The sequence below is a fragment of the Alexandromys fortis genome, unplaced genomic scaffold (assembly GCF_014885135.2).
Source record: "Alexandromys fortis isolate MF-2015 unplaced genomic scaffold, M_Fortis_MF-2015_v1.1 scaffold_7, whole genome shotgun sequence".
NCBI classification, from domain to species: Eukaryota; Metazoa; Chordata; class Mammalia; order Rodentia; family Cricetidae; genus Alexandromys; species Alexandromys fortis.
Window position 1 is genome coordinate 6,327,254 of NW_026067920.1, and position 23,359 is coordinate 6,350,612.

The 23,359-nt window shown below is 43.3% G+C and overlaps 1 protein-coding gene across 4 annotated transcripts in view; it reads left to right on the forward strand.

Annotated features, from left to right (window-relative positions):
• Positions 1-20,368, forward strand: part of Morc2 (MORC family CW-type zinc finger 2) — a 45,044-nt gene extending 24,676 nt beyond the window's left edge. For all 4 annotated transcript variants that reach the window (XM_050140776.1, XM_050140775.1, XM_050140777.1 and 1 more), the window contains 20 exons: positions 5,131-5,290; positions 5,403-5,514; positions 5,988-6,113; positions 6,642-6,721; positions 7,493-7,575; positions 7,800-7,885; positions 8,886-9,026; positions 9,114-9,268; positions 9,410-9,538; positions 10,029-10,134; positions 10,746-10,878; positions 13,180-13,254; positions 13,345-13,725; positions 14,218-14,349; positions 14,780-14,834; positions 15,359-15,500; positions 15,631-15,852; positions 15,942-16,035; positions 17,893-18,081; positions 18,832-20,368. In XM_050140776.1, the coding sequence (XP_049996733.1) occupies positions 5,131-5,290; positions 5,403-5,514; positions 5,988-6,113; positions 6,642-6,721; positions 7,493-7,575; positions 7,800-7,885; positions 8,886-9,026; positions 9,114-9,268; positions 9,410-9,538; positions 10,029-10,134; positions 10,746-10,878; positions 13,180-13,254; positions 13,345-13,725; positions 14,218-14,349; positions 14,780-14,834; positions 15,359-15,500; positions 15,631-15,852; positions 15,942-16,035; positions 17,893-18,081; positions 18,832-18,900 (2,670 nt within the window). In that variant the 3' untranslated portion in view covers positions 18,901-20,368. The remainder of the gene's footprint in view (positions 1-5,130; positions 5,291-5,402; positions 5,515-5,987; positions 6,114-6,641; positions 6,722-7,492; positions 7,576-7,799; positions 7,886-8,885; positions 9,027-9,113; positions 9,269-9,409; positions 9,539-10,028; positions 10,135-10,745; positions 10,879-13,179; positions 13,255-13,344; positions 13,726-14,217; positions 14,350-14,779; positions 14,835-15,358; positions 15,501-15,630; positions 15,853-15,941; positions 16,036-17,892; positions 18,082-18,831) is intronic.
• The last annotated feature ends 2,991 nt before the right edge of the window (positions 20,369-23,359 follow it).

The window sequence follows — 23,359 nt, forward strand, 5'->3', positions numbered from 1 at the left end:
TTCTCTGGGATTGTGATTTGTAGGCTGGTTTTCTTTGCTTTATGTTTAAAAACCCCTTACGAGTGAGTACATATGATAATTGCCTTTCTGGATCTGGGTTACCTCATTCGATATGATGGAAAAGCATCCTTCTTAAGCTCCTGAGGTTGGTACTGGGGAGAGAGGTGGTCTTTGGAGAACAGGACATAGCGAGATTGGGATGATGCTCTGTGCCTTGTTTGAATGAATGGGATTTTAATCAAGCAGTTCTTAGTACCAGAATCTCTTTAGAAAAGTCCATGTGGTTGCTTCACAGTGTTCAGATTAGAAAGATTTAGAGTGGACCAGCAGAGAGGTCCTCACTGGCTGTGCAGTGATACAGTATTTGATGATTATTGGAGGGAGTAAGGAAAGGATTAAAGAGACTTGCAGGTTCTGTTGTGGCAGTTGGAGGTAATGGGCCACTACCTGGGGAATGAATGGAAGGGGACAATATGGAGAGAGGACAATGTAAGTTAGTTTGGGGAATGCAAAGTAAATTCTGGAATTTGGGGGCAATAGGCTTTCTTTTCTGTTTTTGTTGTTGTTGCTTGTTTTTGTTTTTCTACATCCTCAGTCCTAGACTCTGGGATTATTGGTAGCAAATAAGATCACTTAAGAAAGAAAGTAGAGCAAGAAAAGAACTTGAGAGCTAAGCAGGCCAATATTGAAAGGTGTGTGTGAGGAAAAAGTCTAGGAAGAAAACTGGGAGATGGTGACATAAAAGCTGAAGGAGAAATGACAAGTAGGAGCAGTAGGGAAAGTTAGTAATTTAAATTGGTTCACCTGGAACTGCTTAAAATTGGAAGGTATAGATACATGTTCACAGAACGCAAATAGAACTTGATTCCCTTGGTAGAAAAGCTAGATGAAATTTTTTCCTTACTTGGTCCTAGAAGGTCACTGTTTTGGATTGTATTCCAGTCTAGACTCTGCCAAGATTTCAAAATAAGATCATTTTCAGCCCAGGAAGGAATGTGTCCCAGCCCCTGTGCTTCAGCATGAAGCTTCTTTAGAAAACCAGCAGTGTTGGAGCTCCTAATGAGTTATCACCCAGGCATGTGTTAAGATCCTGAATTCCTTTGTCTTATGTGGGGGCAATTGGCTTGAACCCATGAGGTGCTTCATTTGGTTTGCTGCACAGAGAATCCCTTCAGCCAACCCATGCTGAGCTCTGCAAGGACTGCTGGCTTTGAGCAAGGGATGAGGACATGATGAAGCCACTAGGGAAGATATTTGAAGGGGTTGTTTTAAAAAAAAAATTAGACATAAAATCAATTTTCATATATGTTGAGGAATTATTACAATAAAGTACACCCCTATGTAGTCATAATTATAAACCAAAGTTAGAAGTCCCCTGTCAATACCTGATCTGTGTAGTCCTCAGTGTGCCCCTGGGGAAATCACCTTCTGATAACTTTAAGGATCATCACTTGTAGTGATGAGCTTCGGGCAGGCCTGCTTTTCATCCTGCCCGGCTCTCTCATGGCTAGCTTTACACCCGAAATAACAACACACAAACTGTATTCTTTTAAACACTGCCTGGCCCGTTAGTTCTAGCCTCTTATTGGCTAACTTGCACATCTTGATTAACCCATTTCTAATAATCTGTGTAGCACCACGAGGTGGTGGCTTATCAAGAAAGATTCAGCATGTCTGACCTGGTGGCTGGCTCCATAGCATTAGACTCACTTCCCTTCTTCCCAGCATTCTGTTCTGTCTACTCCACCCACTTGATTTTCTGTCCTATCAAAGGGCTAAGGCAGTTTCTTTATTAACCAATGAAAGTAACACATAGACCCTCCTCCATCATTTCCCCTTTTCTGTTTAAACAAAAAAGAAAGGCTTTAACTTTAACATAGTAAAATTATATATAACAAAACAGTTATCAAGCAAGAATTACAGTTACAATATTTATAGCTATTTTATCTTTTATCATAACTAAGGAAAACTATAACTATCCATTCTTCAGCTCCATTAAAGACTCCAGAAGGATATAATATTACCTAAGTAAACAAGAAGTAAGCAACTTCCAAAACTCTAGAAATGACAGAGACATCTTGCCGTCTGGACAGTCACCTAAAGTTCCTCTATACCGTTGGGGCATCTATCTTCAGCCTTCAGGCCCATAGTATTCAGCAGACTCTTCCATGAAGCAGGAAATTTCAAAGACAGTTCAGTCACTTTTTGTTGTGTCCTGCAGAATGTCTCATAGACTTTTTCATAAATCAGGAACCCTGAAAGACCATCTCACCTTTAGGCAAGTTCAGCAGTCCTCTCTGCGGGTTCTCTGTGTCCAGTTTATACAACAGTCCAGGCAAGAGCAGTTTCTTGCCCAAATGACTATCAAACTCCATAAGGAGCCTCTTCGATGTCCACCTTCCTCTCAAAGTAGCTTGGTGCTGTCAAGAGCAGACATGTCTCACTATCATGAACAATCCTAAGTTATTAAGACATTTAAAATGCCATATTCTGTAGTCTTTGAAAGATATGAAGAATGCCTATCTGAAATATATCTATGCACATTTAGAAAATCTAACATGACTACAAGCTTGACTATTATCAATGATTATCCACTAACAACCTATATTTTCTAATTATACATTACATTTTTAAATGAACTACACAGTTACAATACCTTAAGATCAGAAATGCATATACATATAACAAAATTGACCTTAAAATTATATCAATGGAGTAAAAATTATACCAATGTAAATTATTCATATCTATATCATTTCCCCCCTTTAAATGTAAAAGAACATTTTTAAACAATATTTGGGAAGATGGGCGCAGTTTTTTCTCTCCAAACTGCTTCGTGCTGAATGGGGGCGCTGTTATTTAGGTCTTTCACGGTATAACCTGTCACTAGGTTCGTCTCAGTCGGCAGTTAAGCAAAGTAATTTTTTTAAGGTGTTCACAGCAACCTTTCAGGAGGGCGTGGTCTATCATACCATATTGGGATAGAAGCAATACACAGGGTTTCATCCTCTGTGAAAACTAAAGAAGAAACTCCTTTCCAAAGCATCATGTCCTTAGATCCAAATTTTAAAGTCAAGGTATCTTGGATTAGTTTAGCAGCATTTATAAACAAATATCTTTTAGCAGCTGTTGCTCCTTCCTCAGCATTCAAACAATTCAAAGTATCAAGATTCTCTGTGCATTTTCCATCTTTGTGCGGCTTTATTTTAACCTCTATTTTGTTTATTTTTATTTTTACTTTTATTTTTTGAGGCAGGTTCTCTGTATATCTTTTTCCTGGAATAACTCTGTAGACCAGGCTATCCTTGAACTCTCAGAGATCCCTAGTCTCTGCCTCCCAGGCATTGGGATTAAAGGTGTGCACTACCACACCTTGAAGTCACAAAGGTCAATCACCTCTGCTCCTTGAAGTCTCAGAGGTCAATCTACCTCTGCCTCCCAAGTGTTGGGATTAAAGGTGTGTAATACCACACCCAACTACTCTCTTTCTTTTTTAGGAACTTTAACCTTTAGCCTACATATATTTTTTAACAGATAGTAAACCATTTAGAGGTTTTCTTCATCTTTGAATCTATCTTTACTGTATATCTCTCTTTTTGTGACCACATGCTTCTTTAATGAGCAATATGGGTAGGATTAAAGCCGTGGCTTTGCTGGCTGGATCCAGCCTATTCCTTAGCTTTCTGCAATTCCAGCCTTGTGGCTGAGGTACCGGCCAGAGCCGTGTTCATTGCCACAACTCTACAGTGTTTCAAGGTCCCTGCCAGCAAGCAAGCTGCAGCATTCTGCTCACAGACCACACTCAGTCGGACTGCCTGCCTGAAAGAGTCAGGGTTTGCCCTGGCAGGATGACCCAGAAAGTCGGCATTTTAAAGCGGCACAGCTTTTTTCCTGCTACGGCTGAAAACCGGAAAGTATGTGTTCAGCTTTTCATCAACACCATTTATGTGTTTTGTGGCAGGATCTCTTAAAAGAGCTGCAAGGTTTTGCAGCTAAAGCTGAGTCAGGGAAGCCTCTCTTAGATGAGAGCGCTTGCTTGGCTCTAGCAAGCAGAGCAGACCCAAGAAATTTCTGCTACCAAGAAAACATGCTTTACTCTATTATTTCTTTATTAACCAATGAAAGTAACACATAGACCCTCCTCCATCAATCACTTCCTTTTTGGAAGGTGTGAGGCATTGTTTGTCACTAGTGTGTGTGTGTGTTAGTTTTTTGTACATGTACACATGGACCGACAATATAGAAATTGTATTCCTTTCAGATAATACTGTGTTTGTGAGACTCCTCCATGTTGATGTTTGTAGCTGTGCCTTTGTTCATTTTTATTACCATAAACTATTTGTTAAGACACTGTGTTGTAGAAGGAGCAGCAGGCTGCATTCCTGCCACCCAGCTTTTGGCTGCCTGGCTAGCTTATGCCCCAAAATAACAACACACAAACTGTATTCATATAAACACTGCCTGGCCCATTGCCTCTTACTGGCTAACTCTCACATTTTGACTAACCCATATTTAGTAATCTGTGTAGCACCATGAGGTGGTGTCTTACCAGGAAGATTCTAGTATATGTCCATCTTGGACTGGAGCTTCCTTCATCGCATCTGACCCAGAGAGGAGAGGCATGGTGATTGCCTCACTTCTTCCCAGCATTCTGTTCTGTCTACTCCACCCACCTAAGGGCTGGCCTATCAAATGGGCCAAGGCAGTTTCTTTATTAACCAATGAAATTAATTCCTCCATCACTCTGTAGTGAATATTTGAGTTGTTCCTCTATATGTATGCTGGTAAATATGTGCAAAAGTTCCTTTGGGGGTATTTGCCCAGAAGTAGAATTGCTGAGTTAGAGGTTATATTTTGTGTTTCTAGATTAGCTAGATAATTGTAAATGTATTTTCCCTTAGTGGTAAAAGTAGAATTTTTACCAAATTAATGAAATGGCCAAACATATCCCAGATAGGCACAGAAACCTTCAAGGCACAGACTAGCATAATGGTAAGAATTTGGGAAAGGACCAGAAGCTGCAGCTGATGCCAGACTACACAACTGAAGAGACAGGAAAGCTGCATGTTTGGGGGAAGGTGGTTCTGAATCCCCAATCACAGTGTTTATCTGTGCTCATCCAAAACAAAGGTGATAGTCCCATTGCCTACCTGGAATGCTCGAACACGGGAACCTGTCACAGACAATGTGGAGAAGTTTGCCATTGAGACAGAGCTCGTCTACAAGTACTCTCCCTTCCACACCGAGGAGCAGGTGATGGCCCAGTTCATGAAGATTCCCGGGAATAGTGGTAAGTAGGCTTTGGACATGTAGCCCAGAGAATCTGGGAGCCCTAGAGCCTCTGGAGGTGTAGGAAGGAGCCATGGTTGGCTGGCAGAGAGAAAGGATTTCTGTTTCCCCAGGAACATTGGTGATCATCTTTAATCTCAAGCTCATGGACAATGGAGAACCAGAACTAGACATAATCTCAAATCCAAAAGACATCCAGATGGCAGAGACCTCCCCAGAGGGCACGTGAGTTATGGCTGGAATGGTGGCAGGCCCTGGAACTGGTCTTTACTCCCTTAGGAGATGACTTCAGGGGAAAATGGAAAATCACTTTCATGGCTTTCTCTTGGCAGTATTGATAGAGCAGAGAGCTCCTAACTCCTTAATAGCAGGACAGTGGCTCCTTAGTGAAACTAAAATAAAGACTAATGATTCCCTGTTCCAACTCTCCCATTTGATAGAAGAATCTGAGGCCTGGGTCCTAGTGGCAAAATTGCACCGGGTTCTCTGTAAGGGCCAGCTGAGGTTTCTGTGGGGCATCTGTGCTAGGGATATGACTGGGGAGGATGTACCTGTGATGAGGGGCCATTCTGGTCAAAATGTCAAGAGAAGCCAGGATGTGAAATGAATATTGAGGAACTGCAGAGCAGAGAGGAGGTCATTAGCTTTGGACTTACCTTGTTGTGAAGACAGTACCTCTCAGTTCCTGCTATCTCCAGGAAGCCAGAGCGACGCTCCTTCCGAGCCTATGCTGCTGTGCTCTATATTGATCCACGGATGAGGATCTTCATTCATGGTCACAAGGTGCAGACCAAGAGACTCTCCTGTTGCTTGTATAAGCCCAGGTAAGAGCCTAGCTACCATGATCTGGGCTGAGAAATGGGGCCTGGCCACAGTTCTCTGGGGGTAATGTTAGGATGGTGTAGTATGAAGACTCTACACTGCTTGCTGATTGTTCCTGTTTAGCAGAGAGTCTTTTCCATGGTAGGGACGGAAGTGACAGACAGGCTGCTGGGTGGTTGGCCAGGCTGGTTCAGAGATGTGGAGAGTGGCACAGGCAGCTGTCTTATCTCAAGTTCAGGGGCCTAGCCTAAGGGCCCTTGACAGGAAAGGAGAAGCCATGGCTTATTACTGAGGTTTGTTCCTGCTATAAGATTAGTGATCCCTGCTGAACACCAAAGAGACACATCAGGAGACCAGGGACAAATTGAATAATGATTTGAATCATTTTACTAAAATGAGCTTGGATCTGTTTCATCACAAAGAGCCAGGGCAGCACCACATAGGAGGAGGCAGAGTACTTCCTGAGCTGTTCAAGTTGGCTACCTGCCCCACTACTACTTGGCCCTCAGGTTGCTTTTTCTACTCTTCAGAATGTACAAGTATACATCAAGCCGTTTCAAGACTCGGGCAGAACAGGAAGTGAAGAAAGCAGAGCATGTAGCACGGATTGGTAATGCTACTCCCTGTGTTAGGAGGAGGGGTGAAGTTGGGGCTACCGCTTGTATTAAAAGCCTGGGTCAAGGCTGTTCTCCATCTCTAATGCCATCAGCACTGTTGTCTCTAGACTTGACTCTCCCCTGTCACTAGTTATAAGACTTAATGCCGGACTAGAGTGGCATAAAGCACATCTATAGATTCTTATTTAAGTCAGATACCAAGCCAGATAGAGATTCAAGACCAGATGAAATATTTCATATTGCATACTGCTTCAGGTTGTCCTGACTCTAGGACAGAAATCTCAAGGTTTCCCCCCCAGAATAATTATAATTTTCTCAGCTCTTTGGTGGGGGCGATTGTCTAAAGCATTCTTCAGGCTTCAGTTCATACTAAAGGTTGAATTCCCATTGAATAATTTTTTTTAACTATTGTAAGTCACTTGTGAAACAAAAGGGAAGTATAAATAATGCTTTGCTTAGGGTTATGATTTTGAGATAGACTTACTTTATATCCCATGTTGGCCTCAAATTCAATGATCCTCCTGCCTTAGCTTACAGATTACTGTAAATATAACATGTACCATCTTGTCCATGACAGTTTTGAATGTCAGTCGTTGTTTTGTTGTCTTTTTTGTTTGTTTGTTTTGTTTTTTTTCTGGTGCAGTTCTGTAGTTTAGGCCCAGAGGCTGCCCCATGTGGCCCTTGTTGTTAGTATGCACTTCTTGTGTAGCAGGGATCAAGGAAGGATGACAGAGTTCTGAACTTTTGATTTCTTCTGGATTTAGCTGAAGAGAAGGCCCGTGAGGCAGAAAGCAAAGCTCGGACTTTAGAAGTACGAATGGGTGGGGACCTGACACGGGACTCTAGGGTAAGTCCTCAGACTCAAACTCTCTTTCCTTGCATATGTGGCATTGGAATCCAGTATCCTGACCTTAGTAAAATGAAATACAGCTTTGAAGTTTGTCCACAGTAAGGTCACTTTTCTATATAAAGGTGTAATCTTCAGGTGTGTTTTAGTATCCAGGTGATATCATATTACTTAATGTAACATAGAGCACCTTCTCCCCTGTCTTACTGGTTACGTATTGGCAGGTGATGTTGCGGCAGGTCCAGAATACAGCCATCACCCTGCGTAGAGAAGCTGATGTCAAGAAAAGGATCAAGGATGCCAAGCAGCGGTTAGTACTTGGGACAGACCTTTGGGCTTTTAAAATTATGTACCATTTGCACTGGCAGGTTGCCATTTGCTACCAAGTTTACTTGGAGAAAAGCATCACTGCTGTGATTGCAAATGCTGGTCAGACGCTTCTGATCCTGCAGAAGGCAGGTAGAACTGACACTTAACTCACTGCTATCCTTTTCTTACTCTTTTCTGTTAATGTTGTACAAAATACCCATTGTGTAAAACTTGAAAAATAAACATTTAAATAAATGTGAAACTCCCTTATGCTTATGAAAATATGTGTATTTATTTTTTATATGTTCATAATTTATTTTCCCTACTCATTATAAATGTAGAATGATACTATAGATTGAATTTTGTGCCTTTTGGTTCTAACTCATCAGATCGCTGACCTTAACTCTGTTTAGAGCTTCTCAGGCTCTAGGGCATGAATTCCTAGCTAAAGTCCAGGTTGTTTCCTTGTCACAAGCAGAAGTTTCAGGTCACTTCACTCTAACTTGTCCCAAGATTTTCTTGACATGTCATATGAGTGTCTTTCTCTTAAGTATTCTTGTTAATTTTTTGCCTTTAAAACTCTTATTGTTGTATAAATTAGTGAACACCTTTAATCCCAGTACTTGGGAGGCTGAAACAGGTGACTTTCTCTGTGAGTTTGAGGCCAGCCTGGTTTACAAAGCGAGTTCCAAGATTCTGCCTTGAAAAAACTAAACAAACCGAACTATTGCTGTTAACATAATTGGGATTTTGAGGATGGTATGATGATAATGTTATATTTATTCTACTATCTAACTCTCCTTGCAGAGATTTGCAGCAATTTCATAGTACCACATTCATATTTAAATCATCTCTGTTTTACAACATAAAAAAAAAATTCTATGTTTATACAGAGGGACACTGAACAGTTTAGATCCTTATCAAGTCTAACATATTGTTTTTGTGCTAATGAGTTAATAGGCTTGATGGTTTTATTTTTGTTTTTTTTTCCTCTTTATTAGAGCACTCAAAGAACCCAAGGAACTGAATTTTGTTTTTGGGGTCAATATTGAACACCGGGACCTAGATGGTATGTTTATCTACAATTGTAGTCGCCTGATCAAGATGTATGAGAAAGTGGGCCCACAGCTGGAAGGGGGCATGTGAGTACTGCTCTAGGAGAGGTTTTCCAGCCCAGGGTGAATGGCAAAAGAGTTTTGGTGACAGTTGTGACTTCTTTGTCCTTGCAGGGCATGTGGTGGGGTTGTTGGGGTTGTTGATGTGCCCTACTTGGTTCTGGAACCTACACATAACAAGCAGGACTTCGCTGATGCTAAGGAGTACCGGCATCTACTGCGAGCAATGGGGGAGCACTTGGCACAGTACTGGAAGGACATCGCCATTGGTAATGGGACTGGGAGCCAGGCCTCAGCCTCTCTTTTATCTTGATGCTTTTATGGCTTGAGAGGGTGAGTTTATCAGTTAGGAAGATGGTGAGGCTGATGAGGCCTGCTTCTAATGTAATATGTGGGCATTCGCCTTCTAGCCCAGCGTGGAATCATCAAGTTTTGGGATGAGTTTGGCTACCTTTCTGCCAACTGGAACCAACCTCCATCCAGTGAGCTGCGTTTCAAACGCCGGAGGGCTATGGAAATCCCAACCACTATCCAGTGTGGTGAGTTGAATAGTGAGAACTCTTCTCCAAGCTCCTATCATGAGGATCTCTGCCCTCCTGCTGGCCTTCTGACTTGACTAATATTCATAAACATAGCTTCCAGCAGGAACAGGATCTGTTTGGCAGTGGCTCTGTGAGCACAGTCTTGAAGCTGTGTTCTCCAGTTTCTCTTAATGATATGGACAGTCACACCAACTTGGAGACATTTCATACCACAGCTGGGCCAGGCTCAATAGGTTTAGTACCATGTTGTATCTAGAATGAATAAATGACTGAGCCTAGAGAAAGGAAGGGCTGGTGGCATTTAGATTCCATAATATTTTGAATCCTTGCTCCAATCTCTGTCCATAAGGTAAATGTATCAGTTTTGTAATAATAAATAAAGAGTGTTGAAAGTCCAGGACGTCTTTGCTAAGATGAGGAGCCTGGATTCCAGTAATTGTTGATAGGTGTGGCTGACATGTAGGGAGGGGTGTTTTCTTTCTTGCAGATCTGTGTCTGAAATGGAGGACACTCCCCTTCCAGCTGAGTTCAGTAGAAAAAGATTATCCTGATACTTGGGTTTGCTCCATGAACCCCGATCCTGAGCAGGACCGGTGAGTCTTTAACAAGGATTATGATTGCTCTTCCCTCCCTGTTACAGTTTTCTTTCTGTTGCTGTGTAGACATCACAGAACATCAGATATCACAGAAGCAATTTGGCTTATACTTCCAAGTACAGTCCATCATTTAGAGACATCCAGAATCTGAAGTAGACCCATGAAGAAACATTGTTACAGTGGCTCAGTAACTTAGCTGGCTTTCTTGTACAGCTCAAGACTGCCTGCCTTGGGATTACCATCTGTAGTGGGTTGGGGCCCCCATACATCAATTACAAGGCAATCCCTGACAAACATGGAATGCCCACAAACCAGTCTGATCTAGGCACTTCCTCAATCCAGGCTTTCTTCTCAGATGACTCAAGGCTGTGTCAAGTTGACAGTAAAGCTAACTCGACATTTAGCAGCCCCACCACTGTTCCCTCCGCTCTTGGGGTATTTCTTGAGGGCAATGCTGCCTTGTGCACATGGTTTGTGCACAAGAAGGACAAATAAATGTGTCCTGTAACATACCATTTTTATACATTGGAAGCTCTGTGGTGGTTGTAAGACAGCAAGTCTCTGTCCTATCGGAATGCTGCTTTGTCACCAGTTTCTTCCCTTTACAGCTGTGAAGCTTCTGAACAGAAGCAGAAGGTTCCCTTGGGGACATTAAAAAAGGACCTAAAGACACAGGAAGAAAAGCAGAAGCAGCTGACAGAGAAAATTCGCCAGCAGCAGGAAAAACTAGAAGCTCTTCAGGTATGCCATCGTGAGAAAGTGGGCAGAGCCAGCCTGTGTCAGCAGTCTGTCCAGGATAGAAGCTTTCAGTGGCTTTTGTGACCCTTCCATGTGTTCACACCAAGGTTTTCTGACCCGAATTCCAAACACTTTTCCAGTGTACCTTGTTGATTATTTAGGTAACAAACTATTTTGTTTATATATCCAAATTGGTCTGATGTGTTTAGAATGTATAAGCATTCCAAAAAACAGATATCCTATCATAGAAGAAATCACCACTAACTCAATAGTTTTATAACTTTTTTTGCCTCCTCCTCCCATTAAGAATTAAACTACTTTGTCTATGTATGTATTAGGCAAGCTGTACCACTTGAGCTACATCCCTAAACCCTTTTCTTGCTTTTTATTTTATTATTTTTCTTTCTTTTTTTTATTAAGATTTATTTATTGAATATACAGTGGTCTGCCTGCATATGTCCCTGAAGGCCAGAAGAGGGCAGCATATTTCATTACAGATGGTTGTGAGCCACCATTGGTTGCTGGGAATTGAACTCAGGACCTTTGGAAGTGAAGCCAGTTCTGAGCCATCTCTCCAGCCCCTTATTTTTATTTCTTTAAGTCTCATTGAGTTTACCTTTCAGGCTGGTCTTAGACTTAAGATTCTCTGGAGTAGCTCTTTCCAATTTTGCATGAAGGCCTACACTTAAAAAAACCTCTCTATATAATTTTTAGTAGTCATAGCCAACCGTCCCATGTATATTTAATATATGCATATATTATTTTTAGTGCATAATAATTTTTTGGTAATTTGTGAAATTGAAAAGAGTTTACAAGCCGGGCGGTGGTGGCACAAGCCTTTAATCCCAGCACTTGGGAGGCAGAGGCAGGCGGATCTCTGTGAGTTCGAGTCCAGCCTGGTCTACAAGAGCTAGTTCCAAGATAGGCTCCAAAGCTACAGAGAAACCCTATCTCGGAAAGAAAAAAAAAAAACAAAAAAAGAGTTTACAAAATGTTACGGTTTTAAAAGAATTCTTCTCGGGGACTGGAGAGATGGCTCAGAGATAAAGAGCACTGGCTGCTGTTCCAGAGGTCCTGAGTTCAATTCCCATCCACCCACATGGTGGCTCACAGCCATCTATAATGAGGTCTGGTGCCCTCTTATGGTGGGCATGCAGGTGTACATGCAGAGCACTCATGCATAAAATATAAATAAATAAAATTTGAAAATAAAATAAAAAATAGCCTTGCAGGCAATGTACTGTTTTGCATTTTTTCAGTTTATTTCTTCTCTCATATATTACATCCCAACCAGTTTCTCCTCTTTCCTCTTCTCCCAGTCATGTGCTGTCCACAATTTTGCACGTTTTCCCAGTATGTAGAAGAGTTATCTTTATATTGCAAATTTGATCAGCAAAGATTTTTTTATTTTTAAGGTTGATCAAATTTTCATATGTGCTTAATGTTTCATGATTTCATGTTTTTTAAATGATTTATTTTTATTATTTTAAAAATGTGTCTGCCTGTACATGCACAGGTGTGTACATGGAATGTGTGCAGGTGCCTGTGACATCCAGAAGAGGGCATCAGATTGTGGATAATGGGAACTGAACTCTGGTGCCCTATAAGACCAATTTGCACTTTTAACCAATGAGCCCAATTTTGAATTTATTACAAAATTATTTTCCTTCTGTGTCTATACTTACTAACTGAAAATGCCTTTTGCGGGGTGGGGGGTGAGTTTACAGAGACAGGGTTTCTCTGTAGCTTTGGAGCCTGTCCTGGAACTAGCTCTTGTAGACCAGGCTAGACTCGAACTCACAGAGATCCGCCTGCCTCTGCCTCCCAAGTACTGGGATTAAAGGTTTGTGCCACCACCGCCTGGCTTGTAAACTCTTTTCAATTTCACAAATTATAAAAAAATCCTGAGTGCTGGGATTAAAAGCTTTTGCCACCACTGCCTAGTTTGGAAATGTCTTAAGCATGCTGAATTCCACTCCCTTCTCTGGCCTCATGCCAACTTCTCTCACCAGTCCTTTCCCACCTTTTTGGTTTCCTTTTTAGAAACTCTAAAGACTTCCCCAGTCTCTCAGTTGCTGAATCAGTCACTTAGGTATCCTTTATATTTATATCTGTGTGCATATAGATGTATATCTGTGTGTATGTATGTATATAATGTATACGAATATATACGTGCGTGCACACACATACTGCCTTTGTAGTGATAATAGCAAACTTTCAGAAATAGACCTAGATCACTGTCTTAGGCACATAGTGAGGGACCAAAAAGATTGTAAAGAATTTATCATTACCTTTGTTTTGTAGAAAACCACACCCATCCGCTCACAAGCTGACCTGAAGAAATTGCCCTTAGAAGTGACTACCAGACCTTCCATTGAAGTAAAGCCCAGGGACATAATAAGGGAGGCGGGGCTCTTCTGGTGTCTTAAGCTAGGACCAATGTTCCCACTGTCTTTGGGCTTTTTTTAGGAACCTGTACGGAGACCTCAGCGTCCTCGGTCACCCCCTTTACCTGCCGTGATCAAGAATGCTCCTAGCAGACCCCCTTCTGTTCAAACTCCTAGACCAACTAGCCAACTCCGAAAGGCTTCGGTTATCAGCAACCCCCCAAAGCTGCCTGCTACTGCAGCCCGAGGTGAAACTAGTGTATCCAGGCTGCTCCAGCCAGCTGAGGCACCTCGAAAGCCTGCAAACTCTCCCATCAAGACTGCACCCCGACCCACCCCTCCTGTGCAGCCCTCGCCACCATCTCTACTCCCGAACTCCAAGAACCTTCGGGAGATTCCTGCTCAAAAAGCCATCAAGACTCCAGTGGTCAAGAAGCCAGAGACACCTGTTAAACATTCCGTGGTGAGACACTTTGCCTCCTCCGTGTTCCAGCTCATTAGCAATGCTGTAGGGGAAAAGTTATACTAGGGGAATCCAGGATCACGGAATCTCCATGCTTTTCTGATGCCTTTGAAGAAGAGGAGCCTACATAGCAAGAAACTTGCTCAGAACTTACACAGTGAGTTTTTTACCCAGCAGACCCAACCTTGAGTCTGCTGCAAACTTGAGTCAGCTCCATTGGCTTCTTGTTAACTTGGTGACAGACAGCTTTGGTAGATTATGGCAGTAGTCTTTGTTTGTCAAGGAGGGCTTGACTGACTAAGGTTAAACGAGAATCTTCTCTGGTGACAAGTGTTGTCAAAAGTCCACATAGTATAAGTACCAGGAGGTTGCTTATGTGTGTACTGAGTAATTCCGAGCAGGAACTGACATAAGCTCTTTTGAATAGTTCGTTAGGCTGTACAAAATCTGAAGGCTGAACAGGGCCTTCATGCTCCTACTCTCCTGATCTAGGTCACCTCAGGGCGGAAGCGGAGTCTTGCAGTCTCTGATGAGGAAGAGGCTGAAGAAGAAGCTGAAAAGAGGAAAGAAAGATGCAAGCGGAGCAAGTTTTCTGTGAAGGAGGAAAAGAAGGAGGCAAATGAGGTGGGTGATCACATGAGGCTCACAGGGATTGCCTCCCTGGGCCTCTGCCAGCTCCCATTGTGTTCATGACCTAAGGCTTTGAGCCTAGTTGACCTCTTAACCTGTTACCCTGATGAGTAGAAACATGGGGCCAGGTAGGATCTTGAGGTTTGTTCTAATAACGGGCCAGTGTATACATACGTGTGCGTGTGTGCGCGTGTGCATGTGCATGTGCGTGTGTGTGTGTGTGTACACCTAGGGGCCTAGAATCACTTGAAATGTGTCTCTTGCCTGCTGTTTTATTCATAAAGGTGGCTGAAGGGTAGATACCTGGGACACCATAAAAAGACATGTTATAGCTGGTGACCATGAGTAGCCAGTAACACAAAGAGCCCTCCTTGACAAACAATGACCACTTGAAGAAGCTTCTAATAGACCGTTCTCTTCGCAGCTCTCAGACAGTGCTGGGGAAGATGACTCGGCTGAACTCAAGAAGGCTCAGAAAGGTAAGTTTAGGGAGTCCTGTCAGCCTGTTTTGAAAATGGAAATAGAGCCTTTACTGTCAGCAGCTTCTTCCTTAAGTTAACAGCTCTCCGGGCTTGGTTTCTATAGTTGGTCCAGCTTTCCCTTCATGATGTTTAGTTTTACTTGTGATGCTTGAGATTTTTGAGCAGACATGCATTAGATGGTCCAGTTTGGCATTGAATTTGTAATCTTCTGGCTCGGTCTCCCAGTGCTGGGATTAAAGGCACGAGCCATCATGCTTGACTTGTGGTTTTCTGCTTTTGGGTTTTTTTGTTTTTTTGTTTGTTTGTTTGTTTGTTTTGTTTTGACACAAATTCTTTGGTGTTTGCCCTTGGCAAGTCACTCATCCTGTGTCTTGGCTCTATGACAGATGGAAGAATCTGCATTGCCAAACTTCAGAGTGCATACTGGGGGACTCACCTGGGGACCTTTTACAAGTACAGCAGTGGCTAAGTCAGGAGCACTGATGTAGTTCTCTGATTTTCACTTGTGTTTGAATTCTCAGATAAAGGGCTGCATGTAGAGGTACGTGTGAACCGGGAGTGGTACACAGGTCGTGTCACAGCTGTGGAGATGGGCAAGAATGTGGTCCGGTGGAAAGTGAAGTTTGACTACGTGCCCACAGACACAACACCAAGAGACCGCTGGTAATGCCCTCTTCTGGGATGTCAGAATAGCAGAAGTTAACTAGGGTAAAGGGAAGTGGTACCCTCATGTCCTTCCTAGCAGCCTGTTAGGAGCTTAGGACAGACATGATACGCTCTGTGTCCTCCATAGGGTGGAGAAAGGCAGTGAAGATGTACGACTGATGAAGCCACCTTCTCCAGAGCATCAGAGTCCTGACACGCAGCAAGAAGGTGGAGAGGAGGACGAGCCTGTAGCCCAACAAGCTGTGGCCTTACCAGAGCCGTCTACCTCTGATGGTCTAGCCATTGAGCCTGACACTACTGCCCCAAGTACCAACCATGAGACTATTGACCTCCTGGTCCAGATTCTTCGGTTTGTGTTTCTTTGCCTTTTCCTTAGGGCTGACAATAGTTTTTTCGATGCTATTCTGAGTTCCTGTCCCTCCCTTTTTTCCTACTTAGCAATTGCTTGCGGTATTTCTTGCCTCCGAGTTTCCCCATCTCCAAGAAGGAGCTGAGTGCTATGAATTCAGAAGAACTAATATCTTTTCCTTTGGTGAGTCTGGCCTGATCTTTGGTTGCTTATTACAATCTCATCATCTTCCCTCCTTACTGAGGGAAGATTTGAGAAGATAGGACTGGTGTGCAGGAAAGAAAGCTAGCTTCACCCCTTGAGGCTCCTTTTCAGATTTAGGATACGTGCATCTCTTTTCTTTTTCTCAAATCTGTCCTAGGTAACACTAATGAGATTAGACTCAGCATACCTAGAACTTGGGACTTGGAGAGAGGAAGAGGGAAAGTGGTGGTATCTGGAGATGAACATGAGAACTCATGTAGCCCAGAGGACTCTGCTGGCTTTTTGCTTCTGCCATTTTAAGATTTGCTAGAGGTGGACTTGGTGCTACTAGGTAGCTAGCCATAGCCTGAGAGAAATGAATGTTGTGGCAGTGGCCAGGGAGCCTTAGCAACTTGGTAGAGAGGGAAAAACGCCAAAAAACCCTAACCAAATAAAACAACTAGGGCTTCAATAAGTGCCTGCTTTTGTAAGTGCAGAGGACTGTTTGGAGGCGAGGGCAGGAGGCTTTTGTAAGCAGCTGCAGGCTGAAAGATTTGATGATATGGTGCATCTTTGGGTATCAATCTAAGCCTCATTTTTATGTTGGAAATGGTTGAAGCCGAAAGAATTGTTGATCTGAACCATGCCCAGGGCCAGTTAGCAAATAATAATGGGTTTGTAGACTATGGTGTGTAAAATTACTCAGCTCTGCAATTACAGCATGAAAGTATTCAGAGGCGTCCATCAAGGATAAGCTTTATTTACAGAAACACCCAAGTTGATTTTTGTCTGCTGTCCTGGCCTTTATGGGGGCACTTTTAGTAGCATGTCGTGCCACATTCTTGTCTCATAGCAAGCCCAGCCCAGACTGTGGCTTTTGCCCTTGTTTAGACTGGGCTCTCCAGAGGCCCTAGGAGAACAAACATCTTCTACTTGTTACTTTTGGCATCAACTTGTGAAATTCAAAGCAAAAGCCAGAATACGGCAGGACCTCAGCAGTAAGCACTGTCGCTCAGCCCAAAGAGAATCAGTGTGATTGTCCAAGTCTAAAAATAATATCTAGCTTGTTTTTGTAAAAGTAATAGTACACAACTTTGATCTTCTGGTTGCAATTTCTAAAACCAAACTTTCAATTTTGTTCGTTTTATTCCTTATCAGTATGTAAATGGTGCTCTTCAGTAATTTTACAATTAAAAGTTTAATATAATTGTCTTCAAGATATTTGCATTTGGCTTAAAATTTATTTTGTGCAGCCAAGATATTTTTTATGTAAAATGTGAAGTTTCTGTTGTCATCATGGTGTGAGATCGTAGTGTAGATTGTAAGCCCCTCAGTGCAGCGACTCACGCAGCCTTCAGAGAAGCAAGTAAGTGCACTGGATAGCCAGGACCTGTGGTAGTTTTCCTGTGAGGATGACTTCCCTTCTCAGTGACTGTTTCTGAGAAGATCATACTGGGATACAACTTAAAATTGTTTTTAACTACTTTTAACCACTTCATAATAAAAGGCTTTGTTGTACAACTAAACAAATCTGGGGATAATTGCTGTTGGTAGGTGCTTGGTAGCTCTTTGATCCTAACACGATGTTGGATATGGAAGTCCTGTTCTGGAGTTAGAAAGGTGTGATTAAGCTAGGAGAATGATTCCACAGTCCTTTTTAGCTGTGTGGAAAGGTAAGCCATCCTTGCAGTTTACTAAGCACTTTGCTGAGTGCACTGTATCCTCATCCTTGTGGTATCCCCAAAGGACTGCCACTAAAATCTCTTTACCTTGGTTCTAGAAGACTGCTTTCCCCCAGTACTGAAATAAACCCAAGTTACTTGTGAACTTATGGCCCTATCATGTTTCCTTCCACAGAAAGAATACTTCAAGCAGTATGAGGTGGGACTCCAGAATCTGTGTCATTCCTACCAAAGTCGTGCTGACTCACGGGCAAAAGCCTCAGAGGAGAGCTTGCGCACCTCTGAGAGAAAGCTTCGTGAGACAGAAGAAAAGTTACAGAAGTTGAGGACCAACATTGTAGCACTCCTGCAAAAAGTACAGGAGGTGAGCCAGCAAATCCCTTGGAGAAGCTAGACTAACTGGTCTTGGAGTGAGGCTGGACTTTTCACAGGACTATCCACCCACAAGAGTCTGTTTCCAGCCCTGGCTGCTCTGAGTCCTCACAAGAGGGCTTGAAGTGATAGAGCTGCCTGGGCCTCGTCCCAGCCAGACCCCACAGACCATATACAGTTTGCTTTGAGAACCCTTTAAGCCATAAGCAAAATTCTTACTTATCTAAATGGGTCCCAGGTGGGGTTGAGTAGTGGAGAAGTGGGGTATTGCCCCTTAGGGGTCTGGTACATCTTTCTTCTACACAGTAGACTGGGGGCGGGCTGGTAGAGAACCTAGAGCTACGAATGGGATGGTCTCGAAAATAACGAAGGAGACTGAATCCAAGGGGAGGCTACTAGACTAGGATGGACTCTGGAGACTAGGATCTGACTATGCTGTAGTAGGGAGTTATGGATGGTAGGAGAGGCAGGACCTCTAAGTATGTGGTTTGAACCCAAGAGCGGAATATTACTGGGGGGTGTGGCATAGTCCAATTTTCAATATAAGACACTAGGTGGAGGGATGCAGAGAACCTGGCATTCCTGGGCATGCATAATGAGTTCTAACAAAGGATAACAGATTCAGAAACAGGGCAGGAACAAGAAACAGAGAGCTGGGCAAGAGAACAGAATGGAATTCTGGCCCAGTCTTAACCCCAACCTGTTTTCCTGGTCCAACTGACCGCACCCCACTCTGTTCCAGGACATAGACATCAATACAGATGACGAGCTGGATGCCTACATTGAGGACCTCATCACCAAAGGGGACTGAGGAGCTGGGAGGCAGATAATTCCTCTGCACACCTGCCTCAGCACAGCAGCTTCTGGGGAAGGGGATTTCATTAGTGAGTTGGTGGACTTAATCTTGGTTTGACTCATGTGGGCCATTTGTGCTTTGGGAAGGAGATTCCTTAAATCTTCCTCCCTAAGTTTACATAAATATTTATTTTTTAAAAGAGAAGATGTTAATGCCTGCTGTGAGACTGTTCTTTTGTGTGACTCTTGAGGAAAGGGCACAGAGTCTGAGCCATTGAGCTCCTGGAACCTCAACATAGGATGAAGCAAGCACCAACCTGAAGTTGGAGAGGCTCTGAGGACAGGAAGATCGACAATGGGATATGAAAAGTATGTGGCCCCAGAGATTTAGATCTACAAGACCCACAAGGGGGTGATCAAAGCAGGTCCAATATCAGAAAGACTTCCTGTAGCAGATCTCCTGGTGTCCAGTCAGGGCTATGAAGGTCTGTAGGCTACCTGAGCAGCTGTCAGAGTCATCCTGGCTGTGTTACCCAGGCAGCTTGGAGATGATTCTTGATGCTCAAATTTCCCAACGCACCACCTACTCTGTTGCTGAAGGAGCCATTTCTCAAGTCAACCACACTGTCCAAGCTCAAACGTAGACAGCTCTGACTGGTCAAATTGCTGGGCTGGATAGCACTCTGAATGTTGAACTCCAAAGATTCTCAGGGTGTGCAGGTGTGAAAGAGCTCTCTGGAGGAGGAGGCTTCCTCAGTGGTGCTAGTTCCTGGAGAGCCTTTGCTGCTGCTTTTCTACTATGTCCTTTGTGGGCTTCAGAGAGCCCAGCACCTCCCATACTCTGAAACAGTGAGGAGGAGGAAGACCATGTGCTTCAGACAACTACTCAGAACCAGAAAGGCAAGAGTTTGATCTGATGGCCATTGGGAGAATTCTGGTTCTTGTCCCACCAACTCTTCACTTCTGTTGAAGACCACTGAAGATAGAACTGTGACTTTGTACTCCTGATCCAAAACACTTGGGGTTTTGTTTCCTACATCTACCCACTTGCCATGGTGTTTGTAGAAGATGGGGAATTGGTGAGGACTATGCACATGTGGCTAGAAGTGCCTGCTTGGGTTCTAGGCTACCCCAGACTGTCCCATCTGACAATTCCTGATGCAGGATTGTTTGGGGGGGAGGGTATCATTCAGAAGTAGTCCTTTTCTCTGGAACATTCTCCAATAGAAGGGTTTCCTGTGTTGGTGCACATAACTCCCAATCCAACTTTCTGTTGACCCTATCCAGGCAGTGTGTGGTCCATTTTTGTCTCTAAACCCGCTGTTTAAAGAAAATTGGTCCTGCATTTTTACTGGCAGGTAATACTTCCTTTTTTTTAACCTACACATGTAATCAAAACATGTTACCATAAATTTCTACTGGTGAGACTCCTTAAGTTCAGTACATTCTTATGTGAAATACAAGATCTTCCTCTTCACCTGTTACATATCCACTGTCTTTGTTCTTAGCTTCACTTAACATCCACAGACACGGAACAACTTCATTTCCTAGATGTTTTATCTTTAACTTTCTGGATATATTAAATCCAACCTCAGCTTTTCTGAATGCTGCTTGTTCCTATGTAGAGGTCCTACTGTTCTGATGGCAAGATAAAATGTAGGGTCTTTCCTGGGAACAGTATGAAACAGCTGACCTTGGAGCCGATTGATAAGGTATCCACCGGCTCTAAAAGAGAGGGATAGGGTTGAAGATGCTAAGTGACAGGTGGACATGGTAAGAATTCATTTATTACAAAGGGCTGAACATGAAAAGGCTTCTACCTGATCCCCATGTTCTCCCTAGAGATCAGATTATTCATCTTGGATACAGCAACACATCTGCCCTCTTGGGTGTCCTTAGGTCTTTCACCAAGTACGTCCATCATACTTTTTTTCAGAGTGAGTCTAGTATACATCAACTCTGTTCTGAACCATCACAGGACATTTCATTATCTTGAATGTGTTGTCATGGAAGTCTGTGAACACTTGTGTTTCAAACATCTGTGAAAAAAGAGGTGGTGTGTGTATGCTTTTATCCATTACACGTGTATAGAGGGTAAATTCCAGAAAGGACATCAGATACATTCCCATTCTGCTCCCAACAGCTTCAGTTGTAACTCATTAATAGTGGGTATCTCCAAAAGTGATACTGGGCATCACAAATGTGACTGGACATTTTCATTGGCTTGCCCAGGTGTTTTTTTGGTGCAGAGGTATATGTAGTTCTGAATCTAGGACTAGGGATCTTTTTGTAAATCATGAGTTTGCAAAATCCTCAGGAAAATAACTTAGTAGGATTTAGAATTTCCAACTCCATTTGGGAGTAAAATACTGTCTACTACCAGGTAAAGACAAGGACATGACACTTGTTTTCCAAGAATTAGTACAGGCTGAGGAAACTTCTGGTTTCTTCATTTCGTCTGTCTGAGAGACACTGCTTTTTATCTTATAGGCTCATATTTCCCATGTTATCAGCACCTGCCTGATTGTTGGCACCTTTAGGGATCAGTAGTAAATTAAGCCAGGTAAGACTCCAAATTTGCCATTTACAGAGAACTCAAGTTCGGCCTGAGTGTTTTGTGCCTCCTCTGGCTACTTGGCTCCTATTTGGAAGGTCATCCAACAGAGTTGGGTGAGCCTGAAACATCCTGAGAATTCTACCGCAAGGCTCTGGATTGTAACTGCAAGTTACCACTTCCTGCATAAACATTAAGAGGTGTATATTAATTACAAACCTTGGCCTATTAGCTCAGTCTTATTAACTAGCTCTTACAACTTAAATTAACTCATTTCTATTATATACTTTACCACGAGGCTTGTGACTTGTTACCTCATGTCTGTGTTCTCCAGTAGCTGCTGGCATCTCACTGATTCTGCCTTCTTTCTCCGTTTTGATTTCCTGCCTAGCTATATTCTGTCCTGCCATAGCCCAAAGCAGCTTCTTTATTAGCCAGTGGTAATAAAATATTCACAGCATATAGAGGGTTATTCCACTTCACTGGACTTCACTAGAGATAGAACCTAGGAGGCTCCATGTGCAACAGCTACACTGTACTGGCTTTGCAGGGTCAGCTTGACCCAGAAGGCAGGACTCCAAACAGGTTCTGCCTTCAGACTGCCAGTTCCCTTGCACTGCCTAGGGACCCTCTCTACTATGGCAGGGATGGTGAGGCAAGATGTTCAGGTGCCAGGGCCACTGCTGGCTTCAGCAGAAACGTCCTTGCAAGGTAAAAAGGTCGTTCTGTTCCTTGTTCCTTCTCTTAGGGGGTTACATTGCAGACAGATCTAGTTTAATAAAGCCGCAACGACAGACAGGTTCCTGCTTGAGAGTTAGCCCAGTGTTTCTAAAAAGTTTGGAGCTGTGGGCTGAAACTGGAATGGGGGCCAGAAACCACTTGCTGTCTTGATCCCCAATTTTTGCTTGTAGGGTTCTCTGCACTCTACCAGCTACCTGTAGGCCTTCAGGTGTTTACAGAGTGGCCCACATTAAGGACTACCATCATCAGGTCAACTTCATCAGTATTCAAAAGGGAGGGCTGGGCTTCCATGCAGCTTCTGCCAGACCTGTGCCATTTCCTGGGGTGCTTGTCTTCAGCAGTTGTCAGCTAATACCTGGGGGGGGGGGGGGCTTTTACCTTGAGAGGGCAAAGAATCATAAAGATTCATGTCCTCGACCTTCCTGGGATATTTCCAGGATTCTCAGGGTCTCCTGCAGTCTCCTTTTAAAGCTGTGGCCAGCTCTACCTCTGTAACTTACTGTTTTCCGCACCCCTCCCAGAAAGCCTCCCCAGTAGTTTGGTCACTAGACTGGCCTTGGGGTTATTCAGTGGGTACTGGAGAGGAGTCTGACAGCCTTTCTCTTTTGTTCTTTTGTGATTAACCATCAGCTACCATAGCACCACATTTGCCCAAGGATTGATTATGTAACCCAGAGGACACAGCACTTTAGTAGCCACTCATCTCTCTGGAGGTGACTAACATCCAACACTGGCTTCCTTACAACTGGCCAAGAGAGGCATTCTGTGGAGTGTACCGCCCCCAATCCAGACAGCATCTACACACAGTTACACAGATGGCAGCAGGCTGGCCATTTGAAGCAAGCCGAACCATACAGCCCTTCCCATGTCCACTATCTTGCAGAAAAAAGCTCTTGGACAAAAGAGTGTGTAGGGTTACCTATAATCCCCCACAGAAAGCTGAAAAAAGACTGGAGCCATGGCTCCCCAGTTACGAGCTATTATGGCTCTTGGACTATTATGGCTCTTGGACAGGACTCAGGCTTTGGTTTCCAGCACCTACAGAAGGCTCACAAATGCCTCCAGTTGCAGTTTTAATGCCCTCTTCTGCATCTGAGGGCATCACACATATATGTAGTGCACAGACACACTCGAGGCAAAGCATTCATATACATAAAGTAAAATTTTGGACCTTGTTCAC